The 18,546-nt window shown below is 41.8% G+C and overlaps 1 protein-coding gene and 1 pseudogene across 2 annotated transcripts in view; one reads left to right on the forward strand and one right to left on the reverse strand.

The window, feature by feature from the left end:
- Positions 1-237: 237 nt before the first annotated feature.
- Positions 238-3,394, forward strand: LOC309960013 (UDP-N-acetylglucosamine--peptide N-acetylglucosaminyltransferase 110 kDa subunit-like; the record flags this gene model as incomplete). Its single annotated transcript, XM_082836558.1, has 1 exon — positions 238-3,394. One exon carries the CDS (start codon positions 238-240, stop codon positions 3,376-3,378), a length of 3,141 nt encoding a protein of 1,046 aa, XP_082692684.1. The 3' UTR covers positions 3,379-3,394.
- Positions 3,395-16,804: 13,410 nt separating this feature from the next.
- Positions 16,805-18,546, reverse strand: part of LOC309958871 (ferritin light chain-like) — a 28,749-nt pseudogene continuing 27,007 nt past the window's right edge. Inside the window, exon 2 of the transcript in view lies at positions 16,805-17,347. The product of the transcript in view is annotated as a ferritin light chain-like (transcript). The remainder of the gene's footprint in view (positions 17,348-18,546) is intronic.

Genomic DNA, 18,546 nt, shown 5'->3' on the forward strand with positions numbered 1-18,546 from the left:
GGAGAAAAATGGTGGAAGAGGGCAGGGTTAGGAATTAAGATTTCAAGAGCGTGAGAGGTAGATGGCCAACCAGAGTTCCTAAGGTTCGGTGCCTGTAACTGTTGCCGCCGCTTAAGCCTGCCAAAGCAGTGGTACGGCTGCTGCCCTCGTATTTGCTACCTCTAGAAACATTCTTGCCAGTACTGGCGGCAGCGGGACTCAATTACCCCCTTTTATCACTCTCTGCAGACCCTCCAGATGACGTCTTCTGTGGGCAACGTGGCCGACAGCACAGAACCAACGAAACGTATGCTTTCCTTCCAAGGGTTAGCTGAGTTGGTACATCGAGAGTATCAGGCAGGAGATTTTGAGGCAGCTGAGAGACACTGCATGCAGCTGTGGAGACAAGAGCCAGACAATACTGGAGTACTTTTATTACTTTCATCTCTACACTTCCAGTGTCGAAGGCTGGACAGATCTGCCCACTTTAGTACTCTGGCAATTAAACAGAACCCTCTTCTGGCAGAAGCCTATTCGAATTTGGGGAATGTGTACAAGGAAAGAGGGCAGTTGCAGGAAGCAATTGAGCATTACCGGCATGCATTGCATCTCAAACCAGATTTCATCGATGGTTATATTAACCTGGCAGCCGCTTTGGTAGCAGCAGGCGACATGGAAGGGGCAGTACAAGCTTACGTCTCTGCTCTTCAGTGCAATCCTGATTTGTACTGTGTTCGCAGTGACCTGGGGAACCTGCTCAAAGCCCTGGGTCGCTTGGAAGGAGCCAAGGCATGTTATTTGAAAGCAATGGAGACGCAACCGAACTTTGCAGTAGCTTGGAGTAATCTTGGCTGTGTTTTCAATGCACAAGGGGAGATTTGGCTTGCAATTCATCACTTTGAAAAGGCTGTCACCCTTGACCCCAATTTTCTGGATGCTTATATCAATTTAGGAAATGTCTTGAAAGAGGCACGGATTTTTGACAGAGCTGTGGCAGCTTACCTTTGTGCCCTAAGCTTGAGCCCAAATCATGCAGTGGTACATGCCAACCTGGCTTGTGTATACTATGAGCAAGGCCTGATAGATCTGGCAATAGACACCTACAGGCGAGCTATTGAGTTGCAACCACATTTCCCTGATGCTTACTGCAACCTAGCCAACGCTCTGGAAGAGAAGGGCAGTGTTGCCGAAGCAGAAGATTGTTATAATACAGCTCTGCGGCTGTGTCCCATCCATGCAGACTCTCTGAATAACCTAGCCAATATCAAAGGAGACCAGGGAAACATTGAAGAGGCAGTTCGCTTGTATTGTAAAGCATTAGAAGTCTTCCCAGAGTTTGCTGTTGCCCATTCAAATTTAGCAAGTGTATTGCAGCAGCAGGGAAAACTGCAGGAAGCTCTGATGCATTATAAGGAGGCTGTTCGAATCAGTCCTACTTTTGCTGATGCCTACTGTAACATGGGAAACACTCTAAAGGAGATGCAGGATGTTCAGGGAGCCTTGCAGTGTTATACTCGTGCCATTCAGATTAACCCTGCACTTGCGGATGCCCACAGCAATCTGGCTTCCATTCACAAGTATTCAGGGAATATTCCAGAAGCAATTGCTTCTTATCGCACTGCTCTGAAGCTTGAACCTGATTTTCCTGACGCTTATTGTGATTTGGCTCATTGCCTGCAGATTGTCTGTGATTGGACAGACTATGATGAGCGAATGAAGAAGTTGGTCAGCATTGTGGCTGACCAGCTGGAGAAGAATAGGTTGCCTTCTGTGCAGCCTCATCATAGTATGCTCTATCCTCTTTCTCATGGCTTCAGGAAGGCTATTGCTGAGAGCCATGGGAACCTCTGCTTGGATGAGATCGGTGTCCTTCATAAACCACCGTACGAACATCCAAAAGACTTGAAGCTCAGTGATGGTCGACTGCGTGTAGGATACGTGAGTTCTGACTTTGGGAATCATCCTACTTCTCATCTTATGCAGTCTATTCCAGGCATGCACAATCCTGATAAATTTGAGGTATTCTGTTATGCCCTGAGCCCAGATGATGGCACAAACTTCCGAGCGAAGGTGATGGCAGAAGCCCATCATTTCATTGATCTTTCTCAGATTCCATGCAATGGGAAAGCAGCTGATCGCATCCATCAAGATGGTATACACATCCTTGTAAATATGAATGGTTATACCAGGGGTGCTCGAAATGAACTCTTTGCTCTCAGGCCAGCTCCTATTCAGGCAATGTGGCTGGGCTACCCTGGGACCAGTGGCGTGCTTTTCATGGATTATATCATCACTGATCAGGAAACTTCACCTGCTGAAGTTGCTGAGCAGTATTCTGAGAAACTGGCTTATATGCCCCATACTTTCTTTATTGGTGATCATGCTAATATGTTCCCTCACCTGAAGAAGAAGGCAGTCATCGATTTTCAGTCCAATGGGCACATTTATGACAATCGGATTGTGCTGAATGGCATCGACCTCAAAGCATTTCTTGATAGTCTCCCAGATGTGCAGATTGTCAAGATGAAATGTCCTGATGGAGGAGACAACGCAGACAGCAGTAATACGGCTCTTAATATGCCTGTCATTCCTATGAATACTATTGCAGAGGCAGTTATTGAAATGATTAACAGAGGACAAATTCAGATAACAGTTAATGGATTCAGTCTTAGCAATGGACTGGCAACTACCCAGATCAACATTAAGGCTGCCACTGGAGAGGAGGTTCCCCGTACCATTATTGTAACCACACGTTCTCAGTACGGGTTACCGGAAGATGCCATTGTGTACTGTAACTTTAATCAGTTATATAAAATTGACCCATCTACTTTGCAGATGTGGGCAAATATTCTGAAGCGTGTTCCCAATAGTGTACTGTGGCTGTTGCGTTTTCCAGCAGTAGGAGAACCTAATATTCAACAGTATGCACAAAATATGGGCCTTCCCCAGAACCGTATCATTTTTTCACCTGTTGCTCCTAAAGAGGAACATGTTCGGAGAGGCCAGCTGGCTGATGTCTGCTTGGACACTCCACTCTGTAATGGACACACCACAGGGATGGATGTCCTTTGGTCAGGGACACCCATGGTGACTATGCCAGGAGAGACTCTTGCTTCCCGAGTTGCAGCTTCCCAGCTCACTTGTTTAGGCTGTCGTGAGCTTATTGCTAAAAATAGACAAGAATATGAAGACATAGCTGTGAAACTGGGAACTGATCTAGAATACCTGAAGAAACTTCGTGGCAAAGTCTGGAAGCAGAGAACATCTAGCCCTCTGTTCAACACCAAACAATACACGATGGACCTAGAGCGGCTCTATCTACAGATGTGGGAGCATTACGCAGCTGGCAACAAACCTGATCACATGATTAAGCCTGTTGAAGTCACTGAGTCGGCCTAAATAATGACTGTGTGCACAGGAGAATTACCCTGTACCTGAGCCTCAACCTTCTGGGGGAAAGGGAACTACTTTTTCCTTATCTGTACAATACCATGCTGCAGATGGGTGACAGACAATGATAAGAAATAGCACAGCCAGACTTGCTTCCTGCATGATCATGATCATGATAGGGAGAGACACAAGAGATGGGAAACTGCTGTTCCACAAGGAGTCTCCATAGAATTTTGCAGCAGCCAGGTGTCTGGAAGGTCTGGAAGGTAAGTCTGGAAGGTCTGATCTCCCTTGGTCTTCCATAGGATGGATGGTTAGTGTGGAAGGGAGATAGAGATTGCCCAGCCGTTTTGTGATTATCATGGATTGATTGAGTCTTCTGAATTAATATTTTTCTTTATATTTTGGGTATTGGAGCTTTTAAAAATGTTTGGTTTCAGGTATTTTTATTCATGTGAAGTGTGTATGATTCTCTTGAGATAAGCTTTTAAGCTAAAATATTCCTTGTTTTAGTTTCTGAACTCTACAGATAAATGGGGACTTTGCTGGTATAGTCTTTTTATAGGTTGTGTAAACCACTTGAGCTTATATCAGTCATTTTAGTGTCTGACATAATGTTCGGAACTATCAGTGCTTTGTTGGTTTATAGATGATGGCTTAAATTATTTTCCTGGTCCGTTTCCTTCTTCCCTTCCCCCCACTTTAAAAATTCTCCTGTAACTTGGCTAACAAAAAACCAAGTCTGATTCAAAACCTCCCAGAGTGTTTCTCTTAACCGCGTCATCTGGTGCCGAATGAAGATTCTTAGGAGTGATTATTAATTCTGAAGGGCACAGTTGTGGTACTGTCACTGATGATAATAATAATGGATTTTTGGCCTAGAGTGTTGACCTATTTCACCAGTGTTTTACCGTTGACTGCCCCTCTATGCTGCTTCCAAAAGTGATAGTGTGTGTTAAGATTTTTACTTTCATTTCTAATGTATGTTTGTTTGTTTTAGTGAGTCCTGTTCTTCCTTTTTCTTTCAGCAGAAATGAAATCCCAGGTAAGTATAAGTATTCAAATATTTGATCAGTAAGTCACAGTTATCTCCAGTACATTAAATAACTTTCATCAAAAAACATGTTATAGGTAAAAAGCTCTGAAGGACCAGCTATGTATATGATAATTATGTTTCAGACCTTCTAGGGTATTATATATAATAACTTGTCTTCTGGACGTGGTCTTGAAGTCTTTATGGATTCAGTCTCAGTAGTAGCGAACTGCACTGCTACTTGGTTTGGAGTACAAATTAGACTTTAGCCCTCTTGGAGGTTGAGTTTTTGGTATTGAAAACCATAGGAATGAAATTATTGTATTTCAACAAAGGATCGAGGGCTTGAGGCTTAAACAAGGCAACATACGTGTGGGAAGCAGTCAGCCTTGAGGGCAGGTAAGGACATGCCAGGCATGCGGCCGCTGCTCGAAGGGACTGTCCCTACTTGTTCCCCTCCTTGTTCCATTCCATGGGAGATAAATCACCAGGGCCCAGAGATCAGAAAGAATGTAAAATGAGACAAGCAAAGCTGTCTCCCCCCTGCACATGCAGGTTATTTTTGATGCTTCTGGGTTTATGGGTTTCCTCCCAGGGAAGTTTATCTTGAGCCGAGACAGTCTGTAGATAATGTAAACCACCATCTGGCAACCTTCCGATTTCTAGTCTAGATAATCTGCAACTGTAGCATAATAAAATTTGCCTTGCAACCATCAGTTGTCTTGGTCCTTCTGACCCCACCCTTCGGTGCCTCTTCAGTTCCTTACCCCTTCCCTTCTGACCCTGGGGGTGAGATCCTCTTTCTCCGGCTGGTCCGCGGCAAGTGGCACTCGAACAGGGACCTGAAGCGTGAAGGCAGTTAAAAGAAAAAGAAAGTGCAGGTAAGAGAACCCTTATGCAAAATATGTGTGGCCACCAGTAAAAGTGAAACGAATAGAGGCATAAGGCAATAGTCAGAAGTAAAATAAGATGGGGCAAAAGGGCTCAAAGATGTATGAATTATTTGCTCAGGTTTTACTTTTGATGCTTAAAGCTCGGGGTAATAAAGTTTCTGAACTTTATTGTTGACTGAATTTTTACAGCATATCCATGGTGTATCTCCCTGGTTTCCTGATGGTGGCTCTGGTGACATAGAAATCTGGCAGAAAGTTGGAGAAGATTTAAAAAATTATTACGAGTCTCGAGGGCCTACTCATACTCCTGTTGTTACATATAGTTTGTGGAATCTGATAAAAATATGTTTAGATTCTTCTCATGATAGTGTTGATTTGAATGTAAAGTCAGAAAAACATAAGCCTCTGACAGAAGGAGAGACTGTATTATCAGCTACTGTGTCGCCGCTTCCTAAACCGAAAGAGCTAATTAATTTAAATATTTTAGATGAAGAGGAACATTTTGACTTAACAGATGAGGCTTGTAAACATAAAAGAGAGAAATGTCCTGAGGATGATTTTCTAGTGGCTGTGATAGATAAGTCAGTGAGAAAGCTGCAGGTTAATAAGGACTGTCTTCCTCAAAAATCTACATCTGTAAAAATGCTCAGTCCCTTGCAGCACGCTGTACAAGGAGCCATAAAACGAGGAGAAGATCCTATTTTCTGTTGTCCCGTCATAGAGAGACCTGATCCTAATAATCCTCAACAAGCTACTAGGGAGCATCAGGCTCTCCCTTTGAAAGTTTTGAAAGATTGAAAATCTGCCTGTGCTCAATATGGGCCCACTGCTCCTTTTACTGCTGCTATGGTTGACAGGAGAAGCTCTTCCCCCCGCTGATTGGAAGTCTATTGCACGAGCTTGTTTAAATGGTGGAGATTATTTAATATGGAAGTTTGATTTTTATGAACGGGCTGCTGAACAAGCAGAAAAGAATGCTGCCCATAATATTCCAGTTGATTATCATATGCTGATTGGGGAAGGACAATATCTTTCTTTACAAGATCAATTAACTTATCCCTTTGTTGCTTATCCTCAAATAAATCATTTGGCATTACAAGCCTGGAGGAAATGTCCTTCTACACACAAAACTGAGGACCTTTCAACAATTAGACGGGGACCTGATGAACCATACGCTGATTTTGTAGATAGGTTGTCACAGGCGGTGGGGAGACTCATTGCGGACGGACTCACTGGTACGATTGTAGTTAAGCAGCTTGCTTTTGAGAATGCTAATAAGGCATGTCAGGCTGCGATTCGACCTTGGAGAAAACGGGGAACATTGGAGGCTTATATTCGCCTTTGTGCAGGCATTGGGCCTACTTATATACAGGGTGCTGCTGTGGCTGCAGCATTAACTAACGTGGGGTTTAAAAACAATCAAAAGAAAACAAAGACTTGTTTTAAATGCGGAAAGGGCAGGTCCTTTTGCTAGAGAATGTAGATCTTTTAATTCTAACCCTAGTCCTTCCTTCCCTACTCAGAAACCTCCAGATGGTCAGAAAATCCCTGGTTTATGCCCTACATGCAATAGGGGGAAACATTGGGCACAAGATTGTTGCTCAGTGGCCCACAAGGATGGGCCACCACTGTCGGGGAACTCCTCCCGGGGCCTTCCCCGGCCCCAACAAATAATAAGGGCAATGTCTGTGTATCCTCCTCAAATTATCAATCAGACATTAACCAAAAACAGAAACATACAATATCCTCGCTCTCCAGAGCAACACCAGGAAGCGCAGGACTGGAGCTCAGTACCTCCGCCCGATATGTATTAACTCCTGAAATGGGTCCTCAGGCCCTCTCTACGGGCATCTGTGGACCTTTACCCAAGGGTTTGATGGGACTATTATTGGGAAGAAGTAGTGTCGCCATGAAAGGTTTAACTGTTATGCCAGGAGTCATAGATTCTGACTACGAAGGAGAAATAAAAGTCATGGCACAAACTATTAAAAATATAATAACTATTTCTCCTGGTGATAAAATTGCACAATTGCTACTTTTGCCCTTTGTACCTCATGGACAAATTTTACAACATCAAAAGAGAGAAACAAAGGCTTTTGGATCGTCTAATGCTGCCTACTGGATTCAGAAGATAGGGAAAGAACGTCCAGAAATGAAATGAACCATTAATGGAAAGGTTTTTTCAGGTTTGTTAGACACTGGAGCTGATGTCTCTGTTATGACGCAGGTACACTGGCCTAAACGTTGGCCCATTAGTCCTACTATTACAGAACTTCACGGAATAGGACAAAGTTCTTCTCCTATGCAAAGTAGTCAGTTTTTTTTAATGGCAAGATAGTGAGGGCCATTCAGGATATTTCCAGCCTCATGTTTTGCCTGGGCTGCCTTTAAACCTCTGGGGCCGAGATATATTAAAAGAAATGGGAGTATTACTTTATAGTCCAAACTCTCAAGTCTCTAATATGATGTTGTATCAAGGATTTCTTCCCACAAAAGGGCTGGGAACAAATCAACAAGGAACTGTCTGTCCTATTGATGTGAAAATAAAAAGTGATAGACAAGGTTTGGGTTTTTCTTAGGCGCCTTGGATTCTCCACTCACTGCTGATCCAATTACTTGGCTGACTGATGACCCTGTATGGGTGGACCAATGGCCCCTCACAAAGGAGAAATGAGAAGCTGCAGAACAATTAGTACTGGAACAATTAGGGCATTTAGAAATTTCCAGTAGTCCTTGGAATACTCCTATTTTTATTATCAAGAAAAAATCTGGAAAATATAGGTTATTACAGGATCTAAGAGCTGTTAATAAAACTATGCTAATAATGGGAGCTCTTCAACCAGGCCTACCCTCTCCAACAGCCATACCACACAATTATCATCTTTTAGTTATAGATTTAAAAGATTGTTTTTTCACTATTCCTTTGTTTCCTGAAGATAGAAAACATTTTGCTTTTAGCTTGCCTTCCTTAAATTTTAAGGAACCCATGAGGAGATTTCAATGGAAAGTATTGCCTCAGGGCATGGCAAATAGTCCTACATTATGCCAAAAATATGTGGCTCAGGCCTTGACTCCTGTGAGAAAAAGGTTTCCATCGTTATATCTCATACATTATATGGATGATATACTTTTAGCCACTGATAATATTTCTTTATTAGAGACTGCTTTTCAATTTTTACAACAGTCCTTACAATCATTTGGCTTGGTCATTGCCTCAAAAAAAATTCAAAGACAATCTCCATTTTTATATTTGGGAAAATATATTGATAACACTACTATTAGGCCTCAAAAACTGCAAATTCGAGTTGATAATTTAAAAACATTAAATGCTTTTCAAAAATTACTTGGAGATATTAATTGGCTAAGGCCTTCCTTAAAACTTACTACTGCTCAATTACAGCCTTTGTTTGATAATCTTAAAGGTGACTCAGATCCTTCTTCTTCACGCTCTATGACTCCAGAAGGATTTCAAGCTTTACAAATAGTGAGTAGATCTATCAGTTCTACACAATTAACTAGAATTCATACTCACCTTCCAATTTTCTTAATAATTTGTCCAACTCCTCATGTGCCTACTGCCGTCTTATGGCAAACTGTTGGAATTATTGAATAGATTCATATGAAATCTACACCCTCTAAAGTTATTAACCCTTATTATGAACTTATTAGTAATTTAATAATGCAAGGTAGAACTAGATGCTTACAACCTATAAGTATAGAACCTTCTCAAATTATTATCCCTTATTCAGTTAGTCAACAAAATTGACTTTTTCAACATAATAATGAATGGGGTCTTGCTCTTGCAGGATTTTCAGGTACCTTGGAACGCCATTACCCTGCTGATAAATTGATCCAATTCAGCAAACTTAACTCATATCTTTCCTTCTATAATTAGGCAACAGCCTGTTCCTCATGTACCTTTGGTTTTTACGGACGGTTCTTCTTCAGGAGTGGCTACTGTAATCACTGACCACGGAACAAACCTCGTTAAAGAAACTTCCTTGACTTCAGCTCAACGTGTTGAACTGTATGCTGTCATTATGTCTTTTAAACATTTGCCTTCTATATCTTTTAATTTGTTTTCTGATAGTAAATATCTTATTAGCTTGTGATTTCTTCTGGAGACCGAGAGCATAGGACATACTAATGACCCTGAATTATCATCCTCTTTTTGTTTGCTTCAACAGCTTATTCGTTCCCATGATGGTCCTGTTGCAGGTCTGTATATCCGTGCTCATTCTAACTTGCCTGGTCCATTGACTAAACTTAATGCGACTGCAGATGTTTTAACTCGATCTAAACGTGATCTTTATCCTGTACATTTTCCTCCCAAGAATAGAGTTGAAGTTACTCCTCCTCCTCAATCTCTTTTCCCTAAAGCAGGACAGGTCCCAATTTACCGTACTCCTCCTTTCCGTTCATCATGCTGTCAAGAATGGCTAATGTACTGCATTCATTATCTTCATACTCTTGATACTCATGGTCCATGTCCTGGACACCCTCATATTATGGTAAGTTATGATCAAACTGCTTCACAAGCAGCACAGCCGTTGCACGCTTTACACCGTCAGTCGGCGGCTACATTACACGCACAATTTTCCCTTACTGGTGAAGCCGCCCGACAAATTGTTAAGCAATGCCCACAATGCTTACCTCACCTTCCTGTTCCACATTATGTTGTTAATCCTCGTGGATTATTACCTAGACATTTATGGCAAATGGATGTTACTTGTATTCCGTCTTTTGGGAAATTACAGTTTGTTCATGTCACTATCGATACTTATTCTGGTTTCCTCTGTGCTACAGCACAGACCGGAGAAGCTACTAAACATGTTATCACTCATTTATTACACTGTTTTGCTTTCATGAACCTTCCCAAAATTATTAAAACAGATAATGGGCCCGCTGCTTTTGCAACATTTTGTAATTCATTACAAAATTACCCATATTACAGGCATTCCATATAACCCTCAAGGACAATGTATTATAGAACGTGCAAATAGATCTTTAAAGCTAACTACTGAAAAAATAAAAAGGGGGGAATTGTATAGAACAACACCACAGAACCTTATAAATCATGCTCTGTTTATTTTAAATGTTCTCACTGTTGACAAATTTGGCTGCTCTGCAGGGGGAAGGTTGGTGGCTGAGCCAAGATTGGCCTCTCAATCTCCGGAGGTCCTCTGGAAAGATCCGTTAACCAGCACGTGGCGTGGTCCTGATCCTGTGTTGATTTGGGGACGTGGTCACGTGTGTATCTTTCCCAGATCAGTGCCTGGACTTTGCTGGCTTCCTGAGCGCTTAGTCAAGCAAATAGATGGCTCGCCATAGCTCACCTAGTTCAGAAGATGAAGAAGCTCTGCACCTCTCCTGAAAATTTGACAGTGTTGATTCAGAAGAAGAAGAAGAAGAGGAGACCACTTGCCAGGACGACTCAAAGGAGTGCTGTTCCAACTTGGGGACAAATTAAACAACTGGTTTCATGAGCTCAAGAGTCAGTGAAACAACAGAATAATCCTGTTACACCTGTAACTTTATTTTTGGTTATGTTGGCAACCATTTCATGTGTTCCCTCTGTTAATGCAGCAACTTACTGGGCCTATGTACCTTATCCTCCACTATTACAACCCATATCTTGGTCTGAAGCAGAGTTTCCTGTATTTTACAATGATAAGTGTTTATGGGCCTCTTATTGGGAATATAAAACAAATCAATATGTCTGTAAATTATACTAACTGGTTTAGTACCCATCCTGTCTGTCTTAGCCCATTGAATCTGGAAACTGGATGTGTAAAGGCTATTAGTTATGAGCATACAGATGTTTATGAGGGAACGGATCAATCAATTAGTTTGTCAGGCTCTCCAGGCATCCTTCGTTTTACAGGAACCAACATTACTCTTACATGCCCGGCTACCAGCCGACGAGAGGATCTTAAGGATACCATCATTTGGTATAAAATGGGCAAGCTATTAATATTAGAGGTCAAATCTCATACGCCTCACCACTTAGGGATTCCGCTATTACTATAGCCAAGGTTACAGGTGAAGATTCAGGAAATTATTTCTGTATGAAGTGTTTACTTGGAGGACAAGGGATACTTATAGCTGGACGTAAGGTTACTATGCTTAACAGAAAATCAAAAAATCAATTGCCTCCCCTTACGACCGTTAACTTTCCTGGATCCAATTTTGAACATTGCAATGCATCTTGGAATAATAACCAAATATGGTGTACTATAGATTATACCAAGGTGTCAATTCTTATCTCTTCTTTTCCCATCATAGATAGGTTTATCACATTTCAAAAGAACTGGGATATATGGAAACTAGCTCTAACTTATTCCAATACACCTGTTATAACTTGTGTTGCTCCTCCATATACACGTTTGTGTGGTTCTATTAACATTGGTAATTCTTCCAAAGGAGGATATAATATTAGCTGTGTTAATTGTATTTTTAGCAGTTGTATGTTCCCTTCTGCAGGAACGCAATCTGTGCTTATACTAAAGCAACCCATGTATGTTATGGTGCCTGTACATCTGAGAGAACCTTGGTATGAAGATACTGGAGTACAGGCATGGGTGGAAGTCTCTAAAGCCTTGCAGAGGAGACGCTTTCTTGGGTGGCTAATAGTAAGTTTACTTGCGTCGGCTGCTCTGTCTGCTACTGTGGCTACTGCCGGTCTTGCTCTTTCACAGAGTATTAATCATGCTCACTTTGCTAATCAGTTATCTCAACATACCAGTCTTGCTTTATCTTTACAAAGTCACATATATTTATGGATTAATAACAAGTTAGATGAATTTAAAAACGCAATTTTGGGGATTGGAGATCAGATGGCAGCATTAAAATTGAGGATGCGTTTAGCTTGTCATGCAAAGTATACATGGATGTGTGTTACTCCTTAAAAGTACAGTGACTGTATTTGGGAATGGGAAAAAGTAAAAATGCATCTGCTGAGTGTTTGGTCAGATACTAATATTAGTCTTGATCTTAAGAAATTAAATGCTGAAATTCAGGATATACAAAATACACATCTTGATGATGTTTCGCCAGAAGATGTAATTCAAACTTTACTGGATCATTTAAAGTGGTTAAACCCTCAGTCTTGGATTACTGGAAGGTTGTCAGGATTTATTACCCTGGCCATAATTTGCCTATTATTGATAATAATCTTCTCATGTCTGTTTCGTATCCTCATGCAACAGTACACTACTCTCGGCACTAAACTTCATGGAATTATTTTGCAGCAAAAGTTAAAAAATAAAAAAGACCTGTGGGAAGCAGTCAGCCTTGAGAGCAGGTAAGGACATGCCAGGCATGCCGCCGCTGCTCGAAGGGACTGTCCCTACTTGTTCCCCTCCTTGTGCCATTCCATGGGAGATAAATCACCAGGGCCCAGAGATCAGAAAGAATGTAAAATGAGACAAGCAAAGCTGTCTTCCCCCTGCACATGCAGGTTATTTTTGATGCTTCTGGGTTTATGGGTTTCCTCCCAGGGAAGTTAACCTTGAGCCGAGACAGTCTGTAGGTAATGTAAACCACCATCTGGCAACCTTCCGATTTCTAGTCTAGATAATCTGCAACTGTAGCGCAATAAAATTTGCCTTGCAACCATCAATTGTCTTGGTCCTTCTGACCCCATTCTTCGGTGCTACTTCAGTTCCTTACCCCTTCCCTTCTGACCCTGGGCGGTGAAATCCTCTTTCTCCGGCTGGTCCGCGGCACACATGAATATATGTTTTTGTCTTGCTGTACTGCACCTGTGCTGTCTAGTAACAGATATTTTGTCTGCTAGTAGTGTTCTAGATTATGTCTTTCCAAAGCGCTGAGGCAGTGCACCTATTCTGTAGTTGCAGCTGATGCCTGAATGTAGCCTAGCTGACAAATTATTGATTAATAAGAACTTGAATTTCTCAAAGATTTGTACTGTTAACCAAAATCTGAGCAAGGAGTCTCAAATGTAATTCTTAGCCAGAATTACATGTTAATGAACCATTTAACAGTGTGAATCAAGGAACATCAGTGTAAGGCTTTCTTTTAATTTATTTTTTACCTGCTTGAAATATCAGTTAAAGTTTGCCAGCTTGGTTGCAGATGAACGGACGTTTGAAGTTCACCAAACTACTTAATGTGGGATAGGATAATAGACTTCCAGCGCCCTCAAGGCTGTGACCTTGCAGCCATTTTACATAGCACATCCTCCTCCTATAGGGATGAACCTTTCCCTGGCCCGAAAAGTAGCAGCTCTGTTGAAGCTTTGCTTATTGTAACAGGATTTTGTTTCCAGGTTACATGTCTGTGGAAGACTTAATTCTGAATAGAGATATAGATATTACTGGAAACTAATTGTTTTTTCTATTATACTCTGATTTATCAAAACAGTAAAACATTTAAACTGTGCTACAGAAATTCAGAAGTTGTCTTGCAATCTTTAAACAATAAATGAATGAGTTGCCCTTAAAAAAAAAAAAAGGATTAAGCAGTTAAGCTGTTGGTCCCACATCAGACAAATTTTCCTATACCTTCTGTCAATATTGTTAACAGAGACTGTTATTTTATTAATCCTTATGATCCCGTGATTCTTTCTTTCATGTTTCAGGGCACAGCAGGTGAGAGAGTGGATTTGTTAAGCTGGGTGGGTTTATCCTTCTTTTATGCGTTCATTCAATTTTATGTTCATTTACTTATTGTACACACATGGCAATAGAAGCTGCTAAAGCAATCATTGCTATTCTGCAAAACAACAAGGCACAGAAGCAGATGTCTTATTTCTGAGATTTCTCCCCCCAGGATTATTATGATTAAAGATCCTTTCCCCCCACTCCCTGGAGAGGACAAGGGGCTGCTCGCTGGAGGTTTTTTAATGACTTGGGGAAAGGCTCAAATATCCCCCCATTATGGTAATCCACCCCAGGGGCAAACCACACGAGAATATTATGAATTTATTTTATTGTTCTATCCTCGCAAAGGTAATACTCAGCCCATTAGAATATGAAAACTATACTGTCAAATTTCAGAATTACATGGATGAAGAAAATCACCAGTGGCATCATATCACGTGTGTTATAGTTGTATTTACTATATTGACTATATTAACTATGTTGTGTTAACAATATATTGTATAACTATATATTGAAAAGGCAAAATGCTGTAACTTATTTCAGAAAAAATAATTATGTTGGCAAACCCCAAATTGTACACTGTAGACAGGTCCTAGGAAAAGAAGATTTAATTCATAGTGGACAAGAGGTTAGCTTCTGTTTTCAGCCATGTGCTATTTCAAGAATTAAACGTCATGAATAATACAGGATATAAGAGGAATAGTCTAAAGACGGAAAAGCACATTTTGATTAGGAAAGAGAATTTAAGGCTTAAGTCTTTTTTTTTTTAAGGAAAACTGCCTTATTACTATGAGATAAGAAAATTGTTTCCTTCTTTTCTTCCTTGCTTTCTTCTTTTTCTTTTTTTTAACCTTTTTAATTTTGGATATTTGACCTCTAAGCTGAGATGACTGAAAATGCCTCCTCTGGGCATCAACATTTTTGAAAGACTTTTTCCCCCTCCCTAAGGGCTGTTTGTCTCTTGGAGGCATTGTCTACATTACTCACCAAGAGGCAAGCATTTGTCCTTGCACTAAATGCTGACATGTCCTGATAAGAGGGAAGCTGCAAAGTAGAAGAATTGAAGGTCAATATGTTGATATTGGTCTCAAGAGCATTGATGTACATTTGTGTATTGGGGAAGGGGAGAGAAGCTTGAGAGTGGGCCAGTGGGGAGGGGTAAATATTTTGTGATGCTGTCTACCTATGGGCTTATAAAGTTTACAGCTGCATTAGGAGGACAAGCATTACCATTAGCATGAAAAGTAGGGCAGACCTCAGTTGCAAAAGCTTCTAGCCATACACATAGGGCAATACGTAAATGATACACCTTATTGCATTCACCCATTCACCCTCCCCTGTTCATGCTAATTGGAAATTTCAATCCATTTCAGAGAAGTAACACAACTATCGATCATTTTCCCTGGCACAAATCTTCCTAGAGCTCACGCACTAGCCCATGTGTCTTAGATTTAATATCTGATCACTAGCTGGATTGAAGCCAAGAGGTGGTTCCCAAAGTTGCTGCACACTAGAATCACCTGGGGAACTCTGAGACCTCCCAGGGCCCAGGCTCCTCCCTAGACCTACTGAATCAAAATCTCTGGGGCTGGGACCCAGACACCAATGTTTTTCTTAAAAGCTCTTTAGGTAATTCAAATGAGCAGCAAAGCTTGAGAAGCAGCCCAATAACGGGAACAAACTTATTTCACACAGATAAAGTGGGGCAATTCATATGTTAAAAGAACATGAATATATGTCCATGCCTCTCTCACGCTTTGTCACAGTTTACCCTTCCCCCTCCCCATATCCTCAAGTCCGTTCTCTAGTAAGTCTGTGTCTTTATTCCTGTTTTACCCCTAGGTTCTTCATGACATTTTTTTTTCTTAAATCCATATATATGTGTTAGCATACAGTATTTGTCTCTCTCTTTCTGACTGACTTCTACACTGTTGGTGGGGATGTAAATTGGTGCAACCACTATGGAAAACACTATGACAGTTCCTCAAAAAGCTAAAAATAGAGCTACCATATGATCCAGCAATCTTACTCCTGGGCAAATATCTGGACAAAACTATAATTCGAAAACATACATGCACCCCTATGTTCACAGCAGCACTATTTATAATAGCCAAGACATGCAAACAACCTAAATGTCCACTCACAGATGAATGGATAAAGAAGATGTGATATATATAAAATGGAATACTACTCAGCTATAAAAAAGAATGAAATAATGCCATTTGCAGCAACATGGCTGGACCTAGAGACTATTATACTAAATGAAGTAAGTGAGAAGGAGAAAGACAAATACCATATGATACTACTTATATGTGGAATCTAGAATATGATACAAATGAACTTATCCATGAAACAGAAACAGACTCACAGACATAGCACACAAACTTGTGGTTCCCGAGGGGAAGGGGGAGGTGGGGGAGTGATGGATTGGGAGTTTGGGATTAGCAGAGGTAACCTATTATATATATGATGGATAAACAACAAGGTCCTACTGTATAGTACAGGGAACTATAGTCAATGTCCTGTAATTAACCATAATGGAAAAGAATATGAAAAATTATATATATGTATAACTGAATAACTTTGTTGTACAGCATAAACTAACACAACATTGTATATCAACTATACTTCAGTAAAATAAATTTTTTAAAAAAGGAAAAAAACATGAATATATATATATATACTTATAGATATATATATATATTTCTTTTTTTCCTCTTTATTCTGTTTGTGTTTCAAATAGGCTTTTTTTTTTTCCTTCTGCAAAAAGCGTTATTGTTTCCATTTGGTCCAAGGCTTGGGAGAGGGCTCCAGGGCGGTTACAAAGCTGCCTAGTAGCTGCAGAGCAGGGCTTCAGGCAGAAGCTCTGATGCCAGAGGGGCTCCTCAGAGGCGGCTGGACTTCAGAGACTCCTGTTTGTGCTCGAGGGTGAGCCTTTCAAAGAGATACTCGCCCAGCACAGCCTGCGGACCAGCCAGCCTGCGGAGGTTGGTCAGGTGGTCGCCCATCTTCTTGATGAGTTTCACCTGCTCCTCCAGGAAGCGGCTCTCCAGGAAGTCACAGAGGTGGGAGTCTGCGCGGGCGGAACCCAGGGCGCGCAGATCTGATAGTGCCTGGTGCAGGCTCTTCCCCCTAAGAATGGCAGCTTCCACAGCGTCCTGGGTTTTACCCCACTCATCTTGAGAAGGCTTCCGCGCATCCTGGAAGAGGGCGCGGCCACAGCACTGGTTTTGCATTTTCAAGAGACGCTGGGCGCCCTCACACTTCTCCTCAGCCAGTTGGCGAAAAATGTGGCCCACACTGTCCAGAGTCCCATTGTTGCTGTCGAAATAGAAGCTCAGAGAGAGGTAAGTGTCCCCAGATGCATGTTGAACAGGCGGTGGACAGCGGCCTCCACCTCGATGGAATAATTCTGACGAACCTGGGAACTCGTGGTTGATCAGTGATAAGGAGCTAAGCTCAAAAAACGGTGTTGGCCTGTCCTGGAGGCTGAGGATAGCTGAGTGGCTGATTCCAAAGGTTGCGACAGGAAGAAAGGTTGGAGGGTGGTCAGGGGCTGGAGCAAGGAGCGTCCCTGGGTCTGTTCATTCCAAACACTGTTGAAGCAAAAGACAGAACTGCAGGACTGCCGAGCGCACTGCCTCAAATAGGCTTTGATATAAATGAACAAGAAGTCCAAGCAAGGACAAAACTTACCCTTCCCCCCACCAAAATAGCTGGCGATACTAGAATCTAGACCTGGGAAGGGATTCTTCCATTACTTTCTGAACATTCCAAGCCACTAGAGCAGTGGTTCTCAAAGTATGGTCACCTTGTAACCAAGCAGTACCCTATGGGGCCTTCCTAGGACAGACCCATCCCCCATATCCTCTGCTGTAGTTCCTCTCTGAAGTACTCCGATAATAGTATCTCAGGCATATTTCTTGAGTTTTCAGATGCTAAAAACCACCACCCAATGGAAGAAATTAACTCCTTGATGATCATGAGCACGTAGCCCCCAGACCTTCTGGCACCTAAGGATGGATAATGTTACCTGCCCTGTGGCCTCAACATCAACCAATCAGAGGATTGTGCACGAGCTGATCACATTCCCTGGGACGTCCCTCCCTCACCTGGCCTTTAAAAATGCTTTGCTGAAATCCTTTGGAGATTTCAGGGTGTTTTGGAACTCGGGCCACCCCTCTCCTTGCTCGATCCTGCAATAAACCTTTCTCTGCTCCAGACTCCAGCCTTTAGGTTTGTTTGGCCTCACTGTGCTTCAGACAGACGAACCTGCATTCGGTAACAACCTGACCAGTTTTACCAGCGTCCCCTGATAATGTGTCAGATATTCAAGTTTTAGGGCCCTGTCCCAGCCCTATGGAATCAGCAGCTCTGGTGGGGCTCAGTGATCTCTGTTATAACAGGCCCTCCAGATGATTTTTATTCACCTTAAAGTTTGAAAATATCTGCATTGTCAGCTGGCCAAAGCGTCCACCAGCAGGTGAAGGGGATTGGTGCCTGGAAAAGATAGGGACCAGCCAAGGCAAGTACAGCAGCATTTGCCGTGGTAGTAATGGAGAATGCCTTTTCTTCACTGGTTGGCACAGACTAGGATCTGGGAGCAGTGGCAGGGTTATTTAGGATG

The sequence above is a fragment of the Leucopleurus acutus genome (assembly GCF_964270905.1).
Source record: "Leucopleurus acutus genome assembly, chromosome: 3".
Classification (NCBI taxonomy): Eukaryota; Metazoa; Chordata; class Mammalia; order Artiodactyla; family Delphinidae; genus Leucopleurus; species Leucopleurus acutus.